At 34.6% G+C, this 25,965-nt stretch overlaps 1 protein-coding gene across 1 annotated transcript; it reads right to left on the bottom strand.

Annotated features, from left to right (window-relative positions):
• Window positions 1-15: 15 nt before the first annotated feature.
• Window positions 16-13,939, bottom strand: LOC145732841 (lateral signaling target protein 2 homolog). The gene is made up of 4 exons (XM_081985372.1): window positions 13,557-13,939; window positions 11,742-12,020; window positions 7,693-9,008; window positions 16-3,593 (listed from the first exon to the last, which is right to left on the bottom strand). Exons 1-4 carry the CDS (start codon window positions 13,590-13,592, stop codon window positions 2,888-2,890), a joined length of 2,337 nt encoding a protein of 778 aa, XP_081841498.1. The 5' UTR covers window positions 13,593-13,939; the 3' UTR covers window positions 16-2,887.
• Window positions 13,940-25,965: the final 12,026 nt, after the last annotated feature.

Below are 25,965 nucleotides of genomic sequence, written 5' to 3'. Positions count from 1 at the left end.
AAATGACCGCTAGGATTTATGTAAAAAGTACGTTTATTCGGATATGACAATCCCATGAACCACTATAAACTAAAATATACATTTTATCACAAAATACTTGGGTATAATCAACAACAAAAAAACTTATTAATAGACTAATATTAACTATAAAAGCATACATGTTAGGTAAGGAAATTTAAAAAGTAAAACACAACCTTAACGGTAAGTCTACACTACAGATTGATAAAAAAAAGCTTTTTTTGACCAAACAAACCTGTGATTTATACAAATACAACACTTATGGGCCATAAGTATACAGGTGTGGTAAATCCAAAACCGATCATAGGAAAACCGCGTAACGGACAGAGAAACGTAGGTAATTGCATGTGCGAGAGAAAGACAGAAAACGAAAAAATATCAAGTAGGCCATATTTTCAGCGCGCTGTTGCCGAACGCCAAGTATCACTCAAATACGGTCGACAAAATAACTTGGCGTTTGGCAACAGCGCGCTGAAAATATGGCCTACTTGATATTTTTTTCGTTTTCTATCTTAGTCCCGCGCATGCAATAATGTACGTTTCTCTGTCCGTTACGCGGTTTTCCTATGGTCGGTTTTGGATTTACCACACCTGTATAATAACTAAATGAAAATATCCTTAAAACTTTACTATTTTTACTTTAGCATACATTTAATCTGTTTGTAATACAAAATGAAAATAAAACTTTGTATCGTTACAATAAATTTATTATTAAATTCTATGACTTCAGTGCTATTTGAAGTTATTATAATAATAATATGTATATTTTTGTCATAATAGACAATTTATCAGCTTATCAGCTAAACTACTATAACGGTATACAATGTTTTAAGGCAAAGGTATTTATAATATTTTACCATATTAAAGAAAAAATGCAACTGTTTATAAAAATAGTCTTTTGAAATCTACACAAAATTACATTTTTACAACTCATATTCTACATACGAAATTAATCCGCATAACAATAAGGGAGGAAAATGCTTGAGCAACCATCTCAGCTAAGGCGGGAAAAATATTTTTATAATCTAATAAGCTACTTTAGAACATCTAGTCGCGATCAAGAAGATCAATTAATAATATCTAGGTTGACAACCAAAAAAGGGTTTCCATTGATAATAAATTATAATAATTCTTATCCAATCAAAAAGACAGGTGGATTGCTGGCAATAATTGGTTTCTTTGACACAATTTTGGTATTTTTGTGAGACATATCAAGACTACTTTTATATCGAGCAAATTGAATCCGCCTGAAAACGAATGCAGCCTATATAAAAATACCCTGATTATTATAACTTTAGTTGCACGTCATCAAGGCTGTCAATGTTATAAAAAAACGAACCAAAATTGAAGAATATTGATTTTTACTTTCAAATGTGACATCTAATGTCAGAACCGTATTTGCTTACATTTTGAATTGCATTTACAGAATAGTTTTTACAGTTTTAATTAAACTTAGTGGGGGAGCTTAGTTTAGGAGACCCTGAGTTGATCTGATGTGTTTTACTCGGCATTTGTGGATAAACTTTCGAGTAATAATGGAGACATGTTTATTTGCGTAGATTTTCAGGTAGGGGCTTAACAATTCAAATGTTTTTTACCGGTTGAATAAGCTTACTCATGCTAGTAAATGGTAATACTTAGCTTTATAGTACTGCACGATGTCAGCTTCGCACATAAATCTAATAAAGTTGTTTGGAGCTACGTGGTACGTTGTTGGAATGTTGTTTGTCCACAAGTAAACCGTTTAATGACCACAGGAACGTAAAATAGGATCACAAAGCACAACAAATTTCAAAAACGCTGATATTTACATGAAACTTTGACACTTCGAGACGTATAACGATCGGGTGAGATAATCGGTGATCGGAATAGCTCGGGCCGCATTCGTTTTCACGCTCCATGGAGCTCGCAAAGCTTTTTTGACGTCACGATGACGTAATTTGAGAAAACCGTAATTCGACCTACTGTCAAATTACGTCATTGTGACGTCAACAACGCTCTGCTCGCTCCATGGGGATTGAAAACGAATGCGGACTCGGTAACAACAGCGCACTATTGCCAACATATTTTAAGGCGCGTAATTTAAATTTCCGTTACTATGCAATGTTATTGTCTAGTAAGTTTGTTTGGCAATAGAATCACCTGTGTTATGACGTGCAACTAAAGTTACAATTACGAATACGTTTCCATATCTCTTTTTACTTAAATAGCCATCTTTTTTCGATCCTAACGGATCTTTCGAACGCATTCAATAATCCAAAATTATCAAATGTAAGGAAACACGATAAATACTCGACTGAATAATCCTTTAACATCGGATTAACAGTCTACGATATAAACGTAGTCAGTGTGTCAAGATTTGTAAATTATCATCGTTCACTCCGGGCATAAATTTGTGGATTTAGAAGCATTCCGCCAAATTAACTCACTCTATAAATGCTATTATACGATCTGGTGATTTACGTAGTGAGCTCTTTGAACACAAAACGGCTTAATGTTTTATTATTATTTACTATAAACAGAGATCGGAGAAAATGTGAGTGATAAAGTCAAGTTTTGCAAAAAAAACACTTTTTAGGAGGTTTTGCACGTCCTCTTCTTCCCAAACTTGAGGAATTTCGTAATAAAAACCAATTATTCATCTCCAATTGTAAAACCAATTAAATCCATTTTCCACACTTTTAGAAACACAAACCAATTTACCGTAAAGGATTGTAAATAAATACTATTTGTATATTGCGTACAACCTATAAAATCCAAATTAAAACTAAATCTTTTAAAGATTTGCACTTAAAGTAAAAAACTCAATAAAATTCACTCAGTCAACGTCATTCAATGAAATAAAATAGGAAATGTTTCAAGAATCTCCTTAGTGTATAGTAAACGGTGTCAAATTGTACATAAAACACTTATTACATACCCTAACGGGCTTAACGAGCCCGTATTTCGGCAATGGAACACTATTACTAGAACACCTGGCGCAAAATACCTTTCCGCAATTTCTACAGTGATGCCGTCGTTTAATAACCGAGAAATTTGATCCGCAACTCATGCATTTCGGTGCTTGAATGTCCGGAATCCAAACCGGAGGCGCCTGAGGTACTTCCGGACAATCATCCGACTCCATTTCCGGTATATCCTGTTCCGATGGTGCTCTACTCGCTTCCAAGTTGGCTACGTCAGACTGAATCGACGTGAACCAGTTTATATCGGATCCTAGCGAGGACAAATTGTCTTCTCCCCGTGGATGATTCGTATACTCAGTCTCTGGACAAACTTCGGTGTCCAAGTGGAAATAAACGTTGGTGTCGAACAACGCCTCTTGGGCTAAAATATTCGGATCGACGGAGAATTCGTTGTTTTCAATCACTTCGTCCTCAGTTGGATGATATTCGATCGACGTGTCCAGCGATCGAGTTTCCAAAGATTTGGGCGGCGTTTCAGTTGTATCGGACGCATTGATCAGGAACACTGATTTTAGGATATTGCGAAGATCGCAAGCGAAATTCGTTTGCAGTTGATCGGCCACTCCGGCTATACACACAAACAATCGGTGAATCAAGTCTTCACTAGATCTGAAAAACGATTTGAAAATTCTTTCAGATGATTATAACAATTTAAATTAAAATAATACGTAAAAAGAGTCTTTGTACAGGGTATTCCAAATGTTTTGAAACGGTCTACCTTTTTCCACAAGGTTAAAGTTACCAAGATGGAATTTTGGAATATCACGTAAGGTTAAGAAATCTCTTGATGGATCAGTTATGAGTTTTACCAAAGTACCAGAGTTTTTCCTATAATCAGCAGTTAACAAAGTTTTATTCAACCAGTTTTGATAAATCTGAGTTTAAATTATGAAGAAAGAACAACAGCTTTCATTGTTGACTAAAAAACCTGTTAATATCTAATTAGAAAGTAAATTAGGGATTGACATTTTTTCGTGTCAAGTTATATTACAAGTTGAATAGACCACTAACCAATCAACTTTTATACGTCAATAGAACGCTCATTTCATTGGCTATACATTGACCTGTAAAACTCTACCAAAAACAGTGCAATTAAGAGAGTTTTTGAGAATTAAACAAAAGAATACACCAAAAAAATTGGTTAAAGCTTACGCCCTCTAGCGGCCAAACGGTACCACTAACCAATCAACTTTTATACGTCAATAGAAAAGTTATTTCATTGGCTGTCCATCGACATATAAAAGTATATACAAAGAGTTACGAATACGCGTGCTATCTACTGTTTAGTAACAGAGGATGCAACAGAAGCACTTTTTGACTGGTTAAGGGCTAATTTGACCCTGAAAAATTAGGAAAACAGGGTTACATGACCTGCGCTTAGAAATTTCGCGAAAAACTGTTTTTACAGACAATTTTCGTAAGGGTCAAATTTGCCTGAAACACCGCCACTATCCTAATGGGTTTTGCGTTATGCTGGCCACTTAGTGCAAGCGAAAATCGACCTTAATGATTTTACTCGTCGTTTTGCTGCGGCTCGTATTAGGAATTAGTGCACAACATTTTACTCAGTGGTTTACCCTTCGTTAGGATGGAAAAATTCCTATGAAAAAAATGTTCCTATGGAAAAATTGGAATACTCGTTTCTAAGTAATTTGTTTTAACAAATAGCATGAGCGAGAGTGGTTATAAAAATCATCCGAGTCGAAGACGAGACTGACTGTACCAAATTTTGTAGTGTTTTTTGAGGTTATTGGATTGGAAATTTAATGAAGATTCCAAAAATGTGCTTAAAACAGTCATTTTCTCACTCCAAGTGGGTTTGACAAGCAATTTGGTCCTTTCCAACTGTTTTTCGGGCAATTCAAACTTTGACACCGCTTTTCTCTCTGACTGTACCAATTTTTGTAGTGTTTTTTGAGGTTATTGAATTGGAAATTTAATGAGGATTCCAAAAATGTGCTTAAAACAGTCATTTTCTCACTCCAAGTGGATTTGACAAGCAATTTGCTCTTTTCAAACTGTGTTTCTGGCAATTCAAACTTTGACACCGCTTTTCTCTCTGACTGTACCAATTTTTGTAGTGTTTTTTGAGGTTATTGGATTGGAAATTTAATGAGGATTCCAAAAATGTGCTTAAAATAGTCATTTTCTCACTCCAAGTAGGTTTGACAAGCAATTTGGTCCTTTCAAACTGTGTTTCTGGCAGTTCAAACTTTGACACCTCTTTTCTCTCTGACTGTACCAATTTTTGTAGTGTTTTTTGAGGTTATTGGATTGGAAATTTAATGAGGATTCCAAAAATGTGCTTAAAACAGTCATTTTCTTACTCCAAGTGGGTTTGACAAGCAATTTGGACTTTTCAAACTGTGTTTCTGGCAGTTCAAACTTTGACACCGCTTTTCTCTCTGACTGTACCAATTTTTGTAGTGTTTTTTGAGGTTATTGGATTGGAAATTTAATGAGGATTCCAAAAATGTGCTTAAAACAGTCATTTTCTTACTCCAAGTGGGTTTGACAAGCAATTTGGTCTTTTCAAACTGTGTTTCTGGCAGTTCAAACTTTGACACCGCTTTTCTCTCTGACTGTACCAATTTTTGTAGTGTTTTTTGAGGTTATTGGATTGGAAATTTAATGAGGATTCCAAAAATGTGCTTAAAACAGTCATTTTCTTACTCCAAGTGGGTTTGACAAGCAATTTGGACTTTTCAAACTGTGTTTCTGGCAGTTCAAACTTTGACACCGCTTTTCTCTCTGACTGTACCAATTTTTGTAGTGTTTTTTGAGGTTATTGGATTGGAAATTTAATGAGGATTCCAAAAATGTGCTTAAAATAGTCATTTTCTCACTCCAAGTAGGTTTGACAAGCAATTTGGTCCTTTCAAACTGTGTTTCTGGCAGTTCAAACTTTGACACCTCTTTTCTCTCTGACTGTACCAATTTTTGTAGTGTTTTTTGAGGTTATTGGATTGGAAATTTAATGAGGATTCCAAAAATGTGCTTAAAACAGTCATTTTCTTACTCCAAGTGGGTTTGACAAGCAATTTGGACTTTTCAAACTGTGTTTCTGGCAGTTCAAACTTTGACACCGCTTTTCTCTCTGACTGTACCAATTTTTGTAGTGTTTTTTGAGGTTATTGGATTGGAAATTTAATGAGGATTCCAAAAATGTGCTTAAAACAGTCATTTTCTTACTCCAAGTGGGTTTGACAAGCAATTTGGTCTTTTCAAACTGTGTTTCTGGCAGTTCAAACTTTGACACCGCTTTTCTCTCTGACTGTACCAATTTTTGTAGTGTTTTTTGAGGTTATTGGATTGGAAATTTAATGAGGATTCCAAAAATGTGCTTAAAACAGTCATTTTCTTACTCCAAGTGGGTTTGACAAGCAATTTGGACTTTTCAAACTGTGTTTCTGGCAGTTCAAACTTTGACACCGCTTTTCTCTCTGACTGTACCAATTTTTGTAGTGTTTTTTGAGGTTATTGGATTGGAAATTTAATGAGGATTCCAAAAATGTGCTTAAAATAGTCATTTTCTCACTCCAAGTAGGTTTGACAAGCAATTTGGTCCTTTCAAACTGTGTTTCTGGCAGTTCAAACTTTGACACCTCTTTTCTCTCTGACTGTACCAATTTTTGTAGTGTTTTTTGAGGTTATTGGATTGGAAATTTAATGAGGATTCCAAAAATGTGCTTAAAACAGTCATTTTCTTACTCCAAGTGGGTTTGACAAGCAATTTGGACTTTTCAAACTGTGTTTCTGGCAGTTCAAACTTTGACACCGCTTTTCTCTCTGACTGTACCAATTTTTGTAGTGTTTTTTGAGGTTATTGGATTGGAAATTTAATGAGGATTCCAAAAATGTGCTTAAAACAGTCATTTTCTCACTCCAAGTGGGTTTGACAAGCAATTTGGTCTTTTCAAACTGTGTTTCTGGCAGTTCAAACTTTGACACCTCTTTTCTCTCTAACTGTACCAATTTTTGTAGTGTTTTTTGAGGTTATTGGATTGGAAATTTAATGAGGATTCCAAAAATGTGCTTAGAACACTAATTTTTTCACTCCAAGTGGGTTTGACAAGCAATTTTGTTCCTGACTGTCTGCTCAAAAGCAAAAATCAAGGTTTAGAAAAATGTTCTTACAGTTTTCGAAACAAAACATGTTTCTCAGATTTATGATAGTTTTTTGTCAAGGGTCACGTGACTGCCTAACTAAATTAACTTCCAAAAACTACGTGACATCTGTCACTAATGTCAAAACTGTCAAAAATTGCCTAGAATTTGCAAGAACACAGTTTTTGAAACAAGACGTTTTTCTGTTATTTATGATAGTTTTTTTGACAAAGGTCACGTGACTGCCTAACTAAATTAACTTCCAACAACTACGTGACATCTGTCACTAATGTCAAAACTGTCAAAGTTTGTTAAAATAAATTACTTAGAAACTCGTTATTCCGAATTTTTCCGGAAAAATGAAATGCACTAGGGATATTACCCCCGAAAAACATTGAGTTGTTCTCTAGATACTTCTAATCACCGTGAATCACCCTGTAGACAAACGAGTTGACTAAACTTGACAATAATTTAAAATTCGTCATGATAACACTGAATGTGAGTAAAAACATCCGAAAATTGGCATAGTTTTACAGAATTTGAATGCATGAAGAAATGCCCAAATTTAGTCAGATAAAACCAACTAACAAATCATAATTACCTGTACTTAGATCGGAGTTCTTCTCTATTAGCAATTTCGGCCGCCTGTAAAGCATAAGCAATCTCCTCGTCATCCGGATAATTGCTATTAAAGGAAGAGGTTTCGGAACTGCTTGAACTGGAATACTCTTTACTGGATCGGTTTCCAGCGGTTTTCTTCCTAAGTCGCGCGACAGTTTCCGGAAAAGGTTTAGAGGAGCTGTTGCAAGGACCGTTCTTCCGTCTGCTTTCGCATTTTTCACAATTAGTACAGTCGGTAGTTTCGAAGCTGGGCGATCGATCGAGACTAGTGGTTTCAGTGCAAATACCGGAATCGTCAGGCGATTCTAGATCTTGTCCCGGTTTATGAGCGGAATTTTCGCTCATGTTGAGAATTGACGATAAAGTGGCCGCTGCAGCCGAAATTACTTCGAGCGAATCCTGTTCAGGTGGAGATTCAGCCGAGACGGAGTTTCTTCTAGGATTAGGCGATGCAGATGATGCTATAATAGTGTTTCGAACCACGTTTTTTGGTATCAAGTACCCCGATGTAGACGGTACTTCTAAGGTGATGTCGGTTTCGTTCAGCATCAGGTTTCGTTGGGAATTCTCCTCGGATGGAGGTGTATCAGTACCGTCGCTGTGAAAAAGTCGTTCGTGACAAAATGGAAATCCGCTATAAAACTCCTCGAAAAATTCGTCCTTGTTAAAATCAAAATCTACGTCACTGACCGACTTGACGTCGTCAATTTGCTCGTTATCACAAAGAAGCTTCTCCAGCATAAACAATTCGCGTTTATTTAAAATCCACAATAATTCGCGGATTTTATGCAACAAAGTCCTGAACGGTCTAAACATTTCACTCATTTTCTCGACCGGTTTGTCAATGCACAAAGGTCCATTCGGGAACACTAAAAGTCCGCTCACAATAGCCAATCGGGGTATAGTAAACATTAAAGCTGGATCACAGTCATCCACCATATCCTGTTTTAAAAGTTTCATTTTTAGCGCCCTTTGCAACGTCTCAGAAAATAAAACACCTATCAACTCCTGCAACTCGTACTCCTGGGTACTTTTTACCGGTACCATGGCGCTCACGTAAGCCAATTCAAATTGCGCAAACAGTTTATCGAATATTTTTAGGCTTTCCAACAACATTTCGGTGACCAGATCGTTACTGTCTAGTTTAATAGGACCGTTAGGTGTGTTGTTTCTTAAACAAGCGTCCCGTAAAAGGTTACGAACGTTTTCCAAGCTTTTTGTCACTGCTTTGGCCAATGGACGCATCGCTGTACTTTCGGCTTCGCGATTCATTATTGAAGATCCAGCCGCCAAACACTGAAAAACTTTCTATTTAGCTTATAGTAAATCAATTTTTTTGTATCTTAATTAAATTGGCTGAAGAAAGTTTAACCGAAGAAGAAGAGACAGTTGAAAAGTTGAAAAATTTCATGAAAATCCATTCATTAATAACAAAGTTATGACAAATCAAAATTCATTCATCCTCTAAGCTAACGGTCACAAAAGAACACCCTGCATCAACTGTTGCCATAGAAATGGTGTTACTATTTACTTGTTTATTATTAATTATTAATTGATTAATTTCTAAAAAAAAAAAAAAAAAAATTTTTGTCACAGCTATTTGAAAGCACTATAGATCCAGTGGCGTAGTAATTTTTTCAATAAAAAAATCGCTAATAAAAATTCTCCATTTTCTATCAAGAAAAAGTATCGTAATATGACCTGAAAACTGAAATAAATATTTAAAATTTTCTCCCTTAAAAGACATTTCATTCCTAATTATTTCAAAAAAAAAAATCATTGAAATCGGTTAATAACCTAAAATTTTATAGGGGTGTTTCCATTCTAAATGGGTCACACTGTATATATAAAAAATCTAGATTGGAGTGCAAATTACAGCTTCACAATGCTTCAAAATTAGCAACAACGCTGCAAATTCACAAAAAGTGACACAATTTTCGAATTGAAATTTCTCAAAAACTGAAAAAGTTAGAAAATTCGCTCAACCGTCATTTTGTAACATTTTTTCATCCTCTTTCTAATGATATATAAAAAATCTAGATTGGAGTGCAAATTACAGCTTCACAATGCTTCAAAATTAGCAACAACGCTGCAAATTCACAAAAAGTGACACAATTTTCGAATTGAAATTTCTCAAAAACTGAAAAAGTTAGAAAATTCGCTCAACCGTCATTTTGTAACATTTTTCATCCTCTTTCTAATGATATATAAAAAATCTAGATTGGAGTGCAAATTACAGCTTCACAAGGCTTTCAAACCTGGCAATAACGCTGCAAAACTCACAAAAAGTGACACAATTTTCGAATTGAAATTTCTCAAAAACTGAAAAAGTTAGAAAATTCGCTTCAACCGACATTTTGTAACATTTTTCATCCTCTTTCTAATGATATATAAAAAAATCTAGATTGGAGTGCAAATTACAGCTTCACAAGGCTTCAAACCTGGCAACAACGCTACAAACTCACAAAAAGTGACACAATTTTCGAATTGAAATTTCTCAAAAACTAAAAAAGTTAGAAAATTCGCTCAACCGTCATTTTGTAACATTTTTCATCCTCTTTCTAATGATATATAAAAAATCTAGATTGGAGTGCAAATTACAGCTTCACAAGGCTTCAAACCTGGCAACAACGCTGTAAACTCACAAAAAGTGACACAATTTTCGAATTGAAATTTCTCAAAAACTAAAAAAGTTAGAAAATTCGCTCAACCGTCATTTTGTAAAATTTTTCATCCTCTTTCTAATGATATATAAAAAATCTAGATTGGAGTGCAAATTACAGCTTCACAATGCTTCAAACCTTAGCAACAACGCTGCAAACTCACAAAAAGTGACACAATTTTCGAATTGAAATTTCTCAAAAACTGAAAAAGTTAGAAAATTCGCTCAACCGTCATTTTGTAACATTTTTCATCCTCTTTCTAATGATATATAAAAAATCTAGATTGGAGTACAAATTGCAGCTTCACAAGGTTTCAAACCTGGCAATAACGCTGCAAACTCACAAAAAGTGACACAATTTTCGAATTGAAATTTCTCAAAAACTGAAAAAGTTAGAAAATTCGCTCAACCGTCATTTTGTAACATTTTTCATCCTCTTTCTAATGATATATAAAAAATCTAGATTGGAGTGCAAATTACAGCTTCACAATGCTTCAAACCTGGCAACAACGCTGCAAACTCACAAGTTAAAAGTGACACAAGTTAGAAAATTAAAAAAAAAAATTGTTAATGTGTGTTGATATGAAATAACCTGTCAGTTACAATTTAAAACAGTCATCAGTAAAACTTTGACACCCTGTATCTTCGTTATTGTTCACATTTCGAAAAAATTTTTATTTAACCTTGAACCTTGTTTTTTGAAGCCCTATTCGCAGGTGAAAGGAAAGCCCCAACTTTGGAATCACCCTGTATAATAACTTGGCAGAACCAAGTTTAACCAAAAAAGAGACAGTTGAAAAGAGAAAGCAAATTAGAAAGACTCTTCCTAACAAAGTTACAAGACAATTGACTGTGTTACACACTACATTGATTATAAGAAATTAGTTTATATTTGACTCTGATAATTGGATTGGCAATTTTAATTTCAAAATGAAATAAGATAAGAGACCACTGGCAACATAATTCCCACCAAAGGCAAACCCAGGTCAGCCAAAAACATCTTCCCAACATGAAAGGAATTATGGGGGCTGTCCCTTCTTGTTAAATAGCTATTCTTTGGTTTAACATTGCATCAAACATTTAACAGGTTTGTTATGAAAAGTGATAAATGACTAATGTGTTGACGATTGTTAATGTTATAATGCTTACTTTACTTATCAGTAAAACGTAATTAATATTACTCATAATAATCAATATAAAAACCAAACTTTTTCCATGATAATTGTTGCTGGTTAAAGTGAAAAACTTGAAGAAATGAATGATTTTTACAGTTTATTTGTTAATAAAGTATAAGAAGCCTTAAACTTGTGTATTAATGAACTGTATGTTGGTTTTATCAAAATAAAAAAAAATGCCCTAACACATACCTCGGCACCAAACCATAATTGGCCAGCCAAATTGTCCTGTAAGACATCCTCAGGGAATTTGACCCTAAAATCCCTATTAGCTCTCTCGTCGCCAATCAAGTTATCCATTATGGCATTGGTAATCGTTAGAACTTTGTCTTGAGCCTGTCGCAGCTGGTTTACCAAGGTGGTGCATCTTTCGGGGTCCTTTCTTCCGTCAAAACTGTCCAATTCGTTAGCCACCACGTTAAGGTCCTCATCCGCGTAGAAAAATTGCGCTAGCAACGACTTGTCGTCCCTCTGAAATTGTTCATGAGATTCATCTATCCTAAACCAGTTTAAATAACACTTATTTTTAAAATGAATACCGGTTTAAGCATCTCAGTTAACTAATGGTGTAATGCAAATTATGTTATTTGCTTTGTCCACTAGAGAAAACAGGCAACACCTAATAAGGCAAATGGCGTATTTGCAAATGTTTTGTCACAAAAAAAAACATGGCGACACGTGGTTTTATTGGCAATGGATTTTGTTTGTTGAACTGATCAATTATGCGTTAAATCGTCAATGTCTCAGATTAACCTTGGAAGACCTAATCAATTACTTACTTGTAGATAATTTACTGAAGGGTATCAAGATTTAATTTGTTACTGTAGAAAACCCAAGAATTTATGTTTTCCTACAATTTTAGATTACTGTTTCTGTGATGTTGTAGTAAGACTATTATTAAAAAAAAGTTTTGGAAACCTGAAAATCCCACCAAATTATTGCAAAAGGGTGTATATACTTGAAACTTCTAGTTTATAGTAATTGCTACCTGCATTTAATCCTTAAACAAATTAAGCTGGTATCTAACCAATACATTTATCAGGGAATTTAAAATGGTAGGTAAATAGTGTAACCAATTTATAAAAAATAAAAAATTACACCCATTTTATATGAGATTTGCTTCACAGTGAATCATTAAAAATTGTATTTGGTTTGTTATTTCACATATTGGTTAATGATAATGTTTTAAACTCTGATTAACAGTTAAGTATTCTAAAATAACATTATCTCTTATGGAAAATCAGAGACATATCGCTAATAACAAACACATAGAAACTTTCCAATTTGTGGGTACCCAAGATTTTCTATTTTTGTTTAACAATCAGAACTAGAGAAAATCACATACTCAAGATACGATTTAACCTTGAAACATCTAATCAAATGACATATGGAAATTAAATAGCATGAAATCCAACCAGTAATGATAAGCTTACCCACTTAAGTAAATAGCTGAACCTGAAGAAATTGATATAATAATTACTGACTGAATATCCATAATGACACAGAATCATTGTTTTGGTGTAGGAAAAGTGACATCTTTTGTTTTTGCTCGATAAATAAATTGACATAATTGTGAATTTTCTTCAAAAAGCTAATAACAAAAATTTCCAATTTACTTAGGTTAAGAACCAAAAAGTATGCTACACACTTTGTATGGTACTGAATCAGGTAATGGTAGTAAAAGTATAAACACCATAGTGAAAGTGACTACAGCTTTTACTACTGATAAGTATCTCCAATTTAAATTGTTTACTAACATGGATTTAAAATTTCAAATGCAAAGTGCTAATTGCAACTATAGAACAAGGAAAAATAAGCAATATTATTATAATGAAATGTCATCATTGCAAGATAGAAAGTGAAACTTTTGTTACTAATTTGTGATCTACTTTTATGGTTCTAGAAGGTGTGGAAATAATAGCGGGTACATTTCTAGAATGATAACAAGTAAAAGAACAAAAAATACAACCCTTCTGTAAAATGGGGGAAAACATTGGCTTTATTTACCTTTGGTTTGTAGAACCACTTGCGAATGGACTCCATTTAGTTCAAAACAAATTGGTCCCGACTATCAGCTAAATTGTTTAACCATTATTTGCTCCGATCGTAGGATAATCTGTGCAAATTTGAAATTTTCCACCATAAAAGCACCAATTATGACTTATGAGTGAGTACCCTAGTTCTTCTTGACCTAATATACACAGCTTGTTTCGACACGATCATGGATTTCAACAGCTGCAAATTCCTAGAGCGTGTATGGATAATTAACGGCACAAACAGTTCAAGACAATTTTTCGATGGAAAACTAAAAAAATTACAAAAAACTTGCTAATAGTAGACACGCACTAACCCAGGAACACTTCGATTTTGACAGCTATGTTATTTATAATTTTTTTCCAAGAGATCACATTGTCAGGATGACGTTTAATGACAGTCTTGACGTTATTGATTTTGAAACTACAGGAAACTGCAATTAAAGTTTCTACTTAGGGATTCGCAATATAGGTGGCGCTGTACTCAATTTGTCTAAATAAATGTGAAAGTTGTAGTGTTTTGAATAGAGGGAAGCATTTATCGCGTTCTGTTAACCGCGTATTTTTAAAACTGTATTTCTCAACTATATCAAAATGCTTATTAACAATTTAACAAGATGTAACTGGTGACGTCAGCCAATATCCTGGAGGACAAACAACCTGTCCATGTTTAATGCATTGAAGACATTTTTTTAGTTTAAATTTATTTTCTGTTGTATTAATTGAAACATTGCGGGCTCAAACAGTCTGTTCGTGTGCCGCCGGAAATAAATCTCTAAAAAATGACGCGGTTAAGGTTTGAAGTGAAAAAATGCGGCTACCGGGATGAGTAATTCCTTTGTTCAATCGTTATCGCGTGACAACTGCCTTATGTCGCCAGACAAAACAAATAAAAAAGACAAAATATAACCCCTTTTAGTCTCTACTGCGTTTAACGAACATAAATAAAGACCACGACAATCAGCAGATAACTAAAAGTAAGTGCCCACCGCTAAAATACCCTGTAAATGCCATATACAAACGGTTCTAGAAACGCTGATTGTACTGTTGTTGTTTTTTACCCTAATTTAGTAGGTCTGTTCAGCTATTGGCCATTACCCTTAAAATGTCAATGTCACGTGAGCATTCAACCAATAAAAGTCCGATTTTCAGTTGGAAATTGCTTGTGCGAACAGACCTAATATAGTAACAATCGTACTTTTAATTTATTAATTTTAAAAAAAGTTGGTAAAAATGTCCCACAATTCAATTCTTAGAAAAATTTGGTGGGAACGATGGGGTGTGGCTAATAACAGCTTGCAATTGATGGAGTTTTATTGTTTTTTTTTTACCGGATGTGACAAATTGTAGCTTATATGTATTTGCGGAATAGCGGAGCCCAAAATTATCCTCAATAAGGTTTGCCAAAAGCTTTTACTATTTCCGTTGTCTTTTGTTGATTTTCATGAAGCTACTTTTACCAGTAAACTTTACCAAATTAATATGATAGAACTGCATGGGAGTTAACTAAACTCTAGTTAATTGAAAAGCTCGATTATTGAAACCTCGAAAGGCGAGAGGCTAGGATACGGTGCATAAATGATTTTCGTCGAATCGATCAGACAGACTCAGGAGAGGCTTTGTAACTAAATACTCGTGGGTGAATACTCGAAAAGAGCAGCGTTTCGCTCCCGCCCTACTCATTCGGGATCAATTAAGCGTTTAATTCTCTGCGGACCAGAGGACCTGCGAAATGGGGCTGCGAATTATGCATTTCAAATAAGCAGGTCTCGGTAAACATGTTTTTGGGGTTAGGTTGCACTTGATTAGAATTGTCAACTGTCAGTATTGTAGGAAACGGAAAGCTGCTTTTTTGACCAATCACAAAACGCACACGTGGATTTAGCATAAGTATAGAGCAGGCTAGGATAGTTGACAGTTACGTCAGGTGACTTTATTGGATGATAACGAATGCAAAATCGTTCATTAACGAGTCGCATTAATGTATAAATAAACAAATTGGTTAGAACATTTGTCATGGAGAGTACAACACAACAAACAAGTTTAAACACTGTTCAATGCAAGAAAATTTGTAAATCCTTGAAACTAGGTAAGCAAAACTGGTAAATGGTTCTTATGTTATTACCAAGAACATTCATGCAAAATTATTTTTGTTGCTCTCATAATGAAGGATGCTTTAAAATGTAACTCACATTCCTGTGTATGTAACAAGTACCTAATAAGTTTACTGTACTAGAAAGCACTTGTACTTACCATTGAGTATAGTGTTGGAGAAAAATCATCCCACTTCAAAGTGTTCCACCACTGTTGAGTTAGATCCGGTTTTTTGTTAAGTAAAAAACTGACACGGTTGGGCTTTTTCCTGAATTGCTGTTACAATGTTGCTTGAAACACTTACGAACAGGCAGCAAACAAAAATTACCTCAAGTTTTGATTTTAAACCGTAAAAATTCATCTAATCCTCAAAAAAGTCAATTTCCACAATACAAACAAACGCAAACTGTCACTGCCATATTGGAATTTTTGACAAGCACCTTCTAGGCTTTCTAGTAGGCGGTGCATCCACCATTCAGAACTAACTGTCATTGTCATTGTCAAGGGTGCCTGTGATTTCGGTTTGCCGTGTGGCGTCTTTTATATTTAACCATTTCGATTATATTTATCAATCGCTTTCATTAATACACTCGATGGTTAAATAACTATTAATTAACAAACTATAAGTGCAAAAGCAATATGCATATCTGGAATGCTAAGTTACTAAATCTATATTCTTGTCCTACTACCATATTAAACCATAAAAATCAAACAGTCGATAAACAAATAACCGAATGGTTATTTAAATTATTAGGTAGTTGCGACTGTATATAGCTTTTATTTCCCTGTTTACTATACTATTAAGCCACAACGATACCACACAGATTCACTTATATTAATCTGTTTTATCTGATGGAATGTTAAAAGGCTTTAAATGGCCTTCGGGGTATGTACGGGATGCACACAAGGATTCGTATAGAGCGGACACTCGAAGGTGCGACATTCTTAAAATATTTCTGAGATAACGGCAAGGGCGTAGAATATGGAATACACATTTTGGATTTCTAGTAGTCGTCCATTTTATTATACAAAGTAGTTTTACTTATCCATTGATTTTGTGTGTGTTTAAAAAAAAAACCTTTAATTTATTCGTTACTGTCACACTCTACTGTGTGATGAACTGTTTACCACGTGATGGTTGTATACGAGTGTCGGCGAAAGTCACGTGTCAAATCTCATCTCAGCTTGCGTTCCAGTCGACTCGATGAAAATTCCATAGTGTGAACTTGTCAAGAACTGTCAAGAATAGACAATTAGCGTACAAAAGTAAAAAGAGGGGGGAAATTAAAATATCAAAGTTTTTCAACGATTTTGAAGAGACGACGCCGACGTCGTCGTTGGCGGCGCGTCGGGGGTGGAAAAGGACGCCGCGCAGCGCACAAAACCAACTAGATCGAGCGATAACCACATATCGTTGGGGTAACAATTGGATTAGCCATTTAACGTCAAGTTTGAGTAATGGCCGGTAACCCGGCACCCCCCGTTTACCAGTACAGTTGCTGCTGATTAAAATGTAATCTAATATAGCTTCCGGAAAATACGCCGAACAACGCAAACTGAATATTTCGGCTTTGTTATTTCGATTCTATCGTTTTATTTGTGATGCCGGATTAAAATCTCATCTGGTCCAGTTCGTTAGTATCAATTAAATTTCAATCGGGCAGCGTTTTCTCTGTCCGGCTGTTTTAAATTACTTTGTTGCTTACGAAAGTTCCCTATTAAATTTTTTTCCTGCATGATGATTATAAATCAAACTAAGTGCGCGCCACTGTCTTGTTCCTGGTAAATAAATGTTCATAAACCGGGAAGCTAAAATAAGTAGCGGCTTTTAAAAGTTTGTTTTTGGAAAGGAATTAAGGGGATAGCTTGAAACAGACGATCGAAGGAAACACAACTTTACTGACTTATTAAACGCTAAATGGTGGTGGACAAGCGATTACGGGACGTTCATCACTTTTCGGATTGGATTAGATCGACTTTTCATCGACTTAACGTGACTTTCTTTGTTGTTTATTTTCTACAGTAATTTGCTATATATTTTATCAGTTGAAATTGTATTTATGTTTTTTTTTTCACTAATATTGGGTATAGTTTTAATTTATATTGTTGACAATTCCACTCATGTACAAAAAATGCCATATATACGTCATCAAAACACGGTTTGCTATCGGCTAATAAGGAAGGAAGAGAGTTTGCTAGCGGATAAAAAAATCGGATAAATTTTGCTGTTGATTTCATCGTTTCCACGGATTTTCACTACACTTCTATTGTTGCAATGTCTCACCTTGAGATTTTTGCTGGCACTGTCAATTTTGATTTTTGTTCGTATTGTTTTGGTTATGGCTCGCTTCGGATAGAGTTTTACTGCAGAAAATCAAAAGAACCAGAAAAATGTATTTCTGTCAGTACATGGCAGTAGTTATTGATTATATTCATGGAATTGTCTTATCAAATACCATTCGAGCTCAGATTTTTAACAGGATAATTTTTCCGCTTGTCTTCTCATACTTTCTTTATGGTACAAAACTCGACCTGTTTGGCAAAATCACTCGAGCTGCGCTCTCGTGATTTAGTTACAACAGGTCTCGTGCTGTTACACCAAAAAGAAAGTGTTCTAAGACAAGCACAAAAATTATCCGGCTAAATCTGAGCTCTTGTGGTATTGCCCCCGAATAAAGTTTTTCACCTGACAGTTATCACGTGACTGCGTTAATCGTACACAATGGAGTATCACGTGATAATTTTCTACTTGGTCTAGAAATCAACAACAAACCTTGTTCTGACTGTTTTGTTTCAAATTTTAAATTCTGCTACTGTTTGCTAGTTAATCCCCAGACCATATTTGTTCCTTAACGAGTCTGAAAACCTTTTACCGAGTCTGTTTTCTTGATGTGACAATAAACACGGGCAATTTGTGGCCCAGAAAAACAAACCCGTAATTTGTAGGGTTCCGGGGTAAGATAAATAACCTACCGTTCTACTGTTTTATGATCGAGATTGTTGCGGCCTTCGTTCATGATTACAAGCTGAAAAACGACTTTGTCAGGTCATTTCTAAATGGTCAATTACCGCTTTTTCTTCTTTACCTTAATTTGAGAGAAAATAAATCTTTTTGGCTTTTTTATTGTTTATTTTACCCCCAACGCCACTCAATTTATACCACCACACAGTTCTGCGTGCGCTCTCCTTAAACACAATCAAATTAGCACACCCCCCCAAACAAAGAACGCGTACTATCAGAATATTTTCAAGCATCGAAACCTTTTCTTATTTTACCATTGGCGTAGCATGAAATAAAAACAATGGTTTTTACTAATTTTTTTTAGGCTTAAAGAGAAAGCCCTTGCAAGTCAATGAAGTGTCATCGTTTACATAGAAAATATTGTAAAACTAGATATCCATCTTAAATAGGAGGCCGTGACGGAAATTTGACATTTGATCAACGGAGGGAGCCACTTTATTTTTTCAAAAAATCACATGACACTATGATCACAAAATTATACACCGGCCACGTGACCTTTGGATTATATCGCGTTTAGATCCGAAAGAAAACGACTAATTACTACTTATGTCCAGCGATGCCAAAGCTACCCCAACGGGTTGTTGGTTGTAAAACTTTTCATATAATTTTTCAATTTATTGAATAGGAAATTTAATAAGGATTCTAAAAATGCGCTTAAAACTGTCATTTTCTTACTCCAAATTGTTCTCTAAATCCACGTGATGTCTGTCACTATTGTCAGAATTGTCAACATTTTACTAGAATTTGCAAGATTTACATTTTAACACAGTTTTCGAAAGAAGATGATTTTCTGAGATTTAACACTTATTTTGACAATTGTCATTTTATAGTCTAGCTAAATAGTGTTCTACGATAACGTGACACCTGTCACTAACGTCAAAACATGCTCTAAGGTTGCAAAAATCAGTGTTTAGAAACGTTTTCTTGCAGCATTTGGTATAAAACATGTTTGTGAAATTTATGTTATTTTGACAATTGTCACGTGACCCTCTAGCTAAATAGTGTTCTACGATCACGTGACAACTGTCACTAAGGTAAAAACTGTCAAAACATGCTCTAAAGTTGCAAATTCAGGGTCTAGAAACGTTTTCTTGAAGTATTTGGTATAAATCGTGTTTCTGAGATTTATGACAGATATTTTGACAATCGTCACGTGATCGTCTAGCTAAATAGTGTTCTATGATCACGTGACAACTGTCAAAACTGTCAAACTATGCTCTAAAGTTGCAAAAATCTGGTTTTAATAATTTCTGTAATAATAAAACGTCTTTTGAGATTTATGACGGTTATTTTGACAATTGTCACGTGGTCGTCTAGCTAAATACTGTTCTACAATCACGTGACAACTGTAATTAACGTCCAAACGGTCAAACCATGCTCTAAAGTTACAAAAATCAGAGTTTAGAAACGTTTTCTTTTAGTATTCGATATAAAGAGTGTTTTTGACATTTATGATTTTAACAATGGTCACGTGACTGTTTAGCTAAATTTTCCTTTAAAACCACGTGATCTAACGATTTTTATAATTTCAATATCGTTCGATAGTCATTTTTGCGTTGTCGGAATGTATGACAAAAATGTATTAAAAGTAAAGTTAAAATTGCATTAAGTGCGTATTATATTGTATTACTTTATGTTGATAAAAAATAGTCAGTATGGCAAAACATATCTAGTGTGCCATGCAAAACGCCCTCTTGCGGAGAAATAGATAAGTCCAATCTGTCAAAACGCGACTTTTTTAAACAGAGTTCTATTGACAGGTTAAAAAGATCTTCTGGTGGTATGTCCGGTATTTGCTTAAATCACCATCATTTCTGACCAATCACAAAGTGCTATTTACTAGAAAGCATTATCATTGATAACGCCACTGTAGTAAGCGTACGTATAAAGTTTAGTTTATGCTCATGCCCCCTCATTTTCTCGTCGCCAAGTGACTAACAACTCGATTATTAATTATTTATAAAGCAGTTCTTCTTTCAGTAATTATTTTGAAAGCTTTTGTTCATCTCTGTTACGTTTTATTTAATTTATAGAGTTATTTCGCATTGCGTGTACGTACCTGGAACGTGATCTTCCCCATTGTTTGCCCTCTTCTTACCGCATCTCGGTCTGCAAATTTATCGTGTTTTGTGAGGAGAATTGTAATGTTATCGCAACTTGAATGTCTCCATTCTGTTTTCTTCACTCAATCGGGTTAATTTCCTGTATTTAAATATAATAAACTGCTTAATGGGAAATTGAGTGCGTATGGGCAAGTGTAAATAAAATCAAGTGATGCGAAAAACAAGGCCCCAAAAATTATCCCCCTTCAATAAAACGTCACTTTCGAGATGAGATTAATACATTAAACGGAGAGAAATTAAAGAGGGGTGTAAGTAGTCGCATCATACAGTGGGAAAAGTCAAAGGGGCCTGAGTTTATCTATCAGTTATTTGACTCACATTTAATGAACTTATAGTGTACAAAGCATCCCCCGGAGAATTAGGACAATAAAATTAGTTTCACACAGCCCCCTCCTTATATGTATATAATTCCCAGGCTGCAATCATATAAACAATCTCTCCGTGGAGAGTTTATAAAATTATGTTGTTATCAAACGTCAATTGAATGGGGGGTCATCAGCTATAGTCCAATTTTCAGTTCAAAAGAATAATATTGTAAAGTTTCCTGTTTAAAAAATTGTTTTAACTGATAATTTTGAACTTTCTGCATTTCATTTGAAGGAAGGAAATCTGAGAGAGAAAGAGAGAACTGTGTTAACTGTCAGTAGTGTCAGTTTTCATTGTGGACTGGCGACTGCTAGTATCCGACGTATGGTCAATTTTTTTTCCGTGGCGGTTACGTCATCATTCGCCTTTCTTGTCTATTACATGCGTTCCGAGCGCGATAGAATCTTGACGTCATCTAGTCACGTCGGCAATGAATCAGGACACAAGGCTCCGAAAATCGGCCGCCATTGTTGGCTAAAAAGTAGACAAAGGGAATTTTTTTATTTTTGATGTAAATTTTACAATATTTTAACGAGTATTTTGATTTAACTGCGATTCTACGTGTGACACTAGATAAAGTGTGTTTCGGTAGTCAGTTTTGGAAATGCCACCTTCTTAATACACTTTACAACTATCAAGGGGCCCAGTGAAACATTCTGAAGGAACTAGAGTTTGTGGAACAGAAAAGGATGCCTTTTCTAATAGAAAGCACTGTCACAATGAAACAGCCCATATATTTACTTACTCCCAAGAAGAGTTTTTACAAGAACACTACAAAAACCAAGTTTATTCAAGCCAGTGGTTCTCGAAGAAACATGGATATAGAGTAAAGGTGTATTTAGCAGAAGCTGACAAGGTGATTTACCTAATACTATAAAAAGGACTCTGGTAGAAATATTAATGAGCTGCTAATACTAAATAGCTTATGTTTCAGGTATCTTTATTTGCCCAATCTGGAGTTTGCTTATCATGCTTTGAAAGGGTCCAAATTTAAAAAGTCCCATTATCAATTGATCTAAAAGACAACAAGAACAAAAGGTGTTTGAAGCTATGGTTATAATGGTGTTGTCAAAATCCATATGTAGAGTGTTGAAAAAACAAATGTTAGTAAGTTTCAGGTAATATTATATAAGTTACTTAATATGTAAATTTGATCAAATGCCATTATTTTGCAGGATTAGCCCTTATAAATTTTGTGGTATCTTCTCTGACTATAAGGCTATAAACAGATGGCGCTACTGTTAAATACTTTTCCATCAGATAGTAGGTTAAATTACTATTTTAATTGTATTATTTACACATTATGAAATATACAAATAAAATCTTTAAGTACACACACACACAGTTTCCCTTTTATCAGAAGTCTAGTTTTCTTCACAAATAACCATAAAATTAGATAATTCCTTTAACTAAGGTACCTACCTGCTCTTACAATAAATTGAACTGAAATTGGAAAAATATGTTAAAGAAATTACACAACAAAAACCAAAATGATGTAGGTATTTAATGATGGGTAAATTTACAAAAGGAAATAAATAAGCAATTTAAATCACAAAACCAAGAAGCAAATTCTTAAAACACCAACAATTCTGTTATAAAAACACTGCTTTAGGATCACAAAACACACAACTGCAAGGTCTCAGGATGAGGATACACACATTGCCTTTCGTTTCTTGCAAATTTTATGGAATAATTCTTGAAACGTTGGTATTGTTGGTTTTTCCAGATAATTCAAATAGAATGTGGTTGTTGCTTGTTGCTCCCAAGCCAAAGTTTGATTGGAACTTTCCGCCTTTGTTTACCACAAAGAAAAATCTTAAATTTTACGAAGGTCTCGGAATAACAACACTAATTAATAAATTTAAACAACCCTAAATTAAGTTTTTATTTCTTCTGTTTGTAGTTTTTGAACTTTTTAAAATTCCTAACCTCAAAATGTTTAGCCGACTGTCAGTTGGGACTATGCTCTATGTTGCCACATCTTCCACGAGCAGATGTGAACGTGGTGTATTGTTGGTTGCAGTAATAAACGAACCGGTGAATTATACAGATTTCGAAAGAAAACTATTTATTGCATGCAAAACATGTGAGATTCTTAGAATGTTTTTTTTCAAAACAATAACGTTTTCTCATTTTCTTTTATAATTGCTTAATAAAAGATTCATATTGTGAGGTTTAAAGGAGGGATTTGTCAATACGGCAACGTCCAAACAGGTCCAAACGACGTGCGTAAATTTCAATATGGCGGAGTCATCAATCCCCTTATGACGTCAAACGGGATACAATGTATATAGGGTGAAACAACCAAATAAAATTTGTATTGTCATTTTTCTTAGGTTTAAATGCTTCTAAAGCCGAAAACAAAAAATACGTGTTAAATATTTTTTTATTATATTTTTTTGAAGCGCTATCGATTAACAAACTAAAAAAAAAATTGGTTGATGACCCCAAACGTTCCGCCACTGAAAACCTTATTCGCACCAGGTAAAAAATAAACCCTCGACGGAAGAAGTAATCCAAATGAAATTACAGGTAGCAACGGAAATAAATATTGAATTGTCTAGACAAAAAGTCGACCACCAGAGCGAAGGAATCATCACTATTTTTAAATCGTGTGTAAGTGCCATAAAAGATAAGATTGGTCAGATTGACAGGAAAGCACCATTTACGACTCCTTCTAATGGGGAACTTGGTTTTTTATGTTTTATTTGATGTTTGTCCTCAACTGGGTTACTTTACCATTAAAAAAAAAAAAGATATCAAGTCGACCGAAGATGTCATTACTAGTAGCTCCTTGATGATGCAGTTTGATCTGCTAATTAGTATTTGGTAACCCAATTTTAAGATGCACCTGTTTCATGTTACCCGAACAATTTTGAAATTAGAAGAAAATCTACGCACGCAACCACAAAATAAAAACAAATCTCCGGTCAATAAATGATCGATAATATTCGACTTTAAAATTGGATTGTTGCGTGTATTTAATTTGACCCTCATTTGGTTCCTGTTCTGAATTATACTTTTTATTATTATCCATTCGGTTTATAATTTGTTTGGTTCACTTACATTAGTCATCTCTACGAAGTTTTGCAAGCAACTGACAGAGAAACATAGATAATTCCATACTCTAGAGACAAAAACCGAAAATCGTATAAATTGGAAGGCAAAAACTTCGAGGCAATGTTGCCAGAAGCTTATCCGAATTCATCCACTGAATTAGTTACATAATTATTTTGTTATTGCCCTATTGGCACTAAGTGTCTAAACAAATGTACACAGAAACCAAATACATTATTAAAATAAATGAAAATGATGAGGAATGTCATAGTCATAAAATTAATTTTGCAAATAATCTAGTCCACAAATTCCAAGAGACGTATGGCAACATCGCAGCAGCCTACTTGGACTTTTCTCGGATTTTGTTTCGCGCATACAGTTATCCATATTTCTGTGTCAGTTACACGGTTTTCTTATGGCCAGTTTTACGAAATCATACAGGGTGTGAAAAGTTTTATTTATCGATCGATTCTACATCGAAAATGCCAGTTTGCTACATAGACCATACTACAAAATGCGTCGTTAATGTAATACAGGGTGTTGAAATCTAATCAAAAAAATTTAACGGAATTAAAATTAAATGTCAATTTCAATTAAAAAGGAAAAAAAACGTTTATTACTTGAATCCTATTTGTTAAGGGCCGATTGCACCCAAGGCGGCCTGCGACGCGATTTTGTCTGTCATTTCTAGAAAATGAGGTGCAAGTCAATATTTTGACAAAAAATTCAAAATGGCGGCCTGGAACGCCATTTTGTCTGTCATTTCTTGAAACTACGCAATATTTCCTTTAAAATAAAGTGCAAGTCAATATTTTGACAGAAAATTCAAAATGGCGGCCTCGAACGCCATTTTGTCTGTCATTTATTGAAACTACGTGAAATTTCCTTTAAAATGAGGTGCAAGTCAATATTTTGACAGACAATTCAAAATGGCGGCCTGGAACGCCATTTTGTCTGTCATTTCTTGAAACTACGTGAAATTTCCTTTAAAATGAGGTGCAAGTCAATATTTTGACAGAAAATTCAAAATGGCGGCCTGGAACGCCATTTTGTCTGTCATTTCTTGAAACTACGTGAAATTTGCTTTAAAATGAGGTGCAAGTCAATATTTTGACAGAAAATTCAAAATGGCGGCCTCAAACTGTCAAAAAATACAACTTTTTTATTTGTCAAGTGACAGTTGACGTCTCGGTGTCATTTTATGTTAAAATTTCCCAGAAAAGACTCTAGTGCAGTCGGTTTTTGGATATCTCAAAAACTAACAGAGTTAGATTTAAAATTTAACATTCTGTGTTAATTGTGTAAAATTTCTTTGCCAGGAACTCGGCCGGATTAAGAGACCTGAAATCTGACTAAAAAATATTTACAATATGTGATATTATGGTAAAGGAAATTTAATGCCCTCTAACGGTGTTATCAATAAGCTCATGTGGGGACATTTTTAGAAAGCTTGAAATTTGCTCTATCTTTTGTTTTCTATAACATTTTGACGTAACTTGTCAAATAAGGGAGTAGTTTAGGGTCAAAGCGAGGTGTGTCCCAAAATATGTGATTTTAGGGTGAAAGAATTTTGACGCCCTCTAGCGTCCAAACGGTGTCATCAATCAACTCATGTGGAGACATTTTTGGAAAGCTTGAAATTTGCTCTATCTTTTGCTTTCTATGACATTTTGACGTAACTTGTCAAATAAGGAAGTAATTTAGGGTCAAAGCGAGGTGTG

This window comes from Ips typographus, linkage group LG8 (genome assembly GCF_016097725.1).
Source record: "Ips typographus isolate SLU linkage group LG8, UJ_Ityp_2.0, whole genome shotgun sequence".
In the NCBI taxonomy this organism is placed as follows: domain Eukaryota; kingdom Metazoa; phylum Arthropoda; class Insecta; order Coleoptera; family Curculionidae; genus Ips; species Ips typographus.
This window is presented reverse-complemented; position numbering and strand designations above follow the sequence as displayed.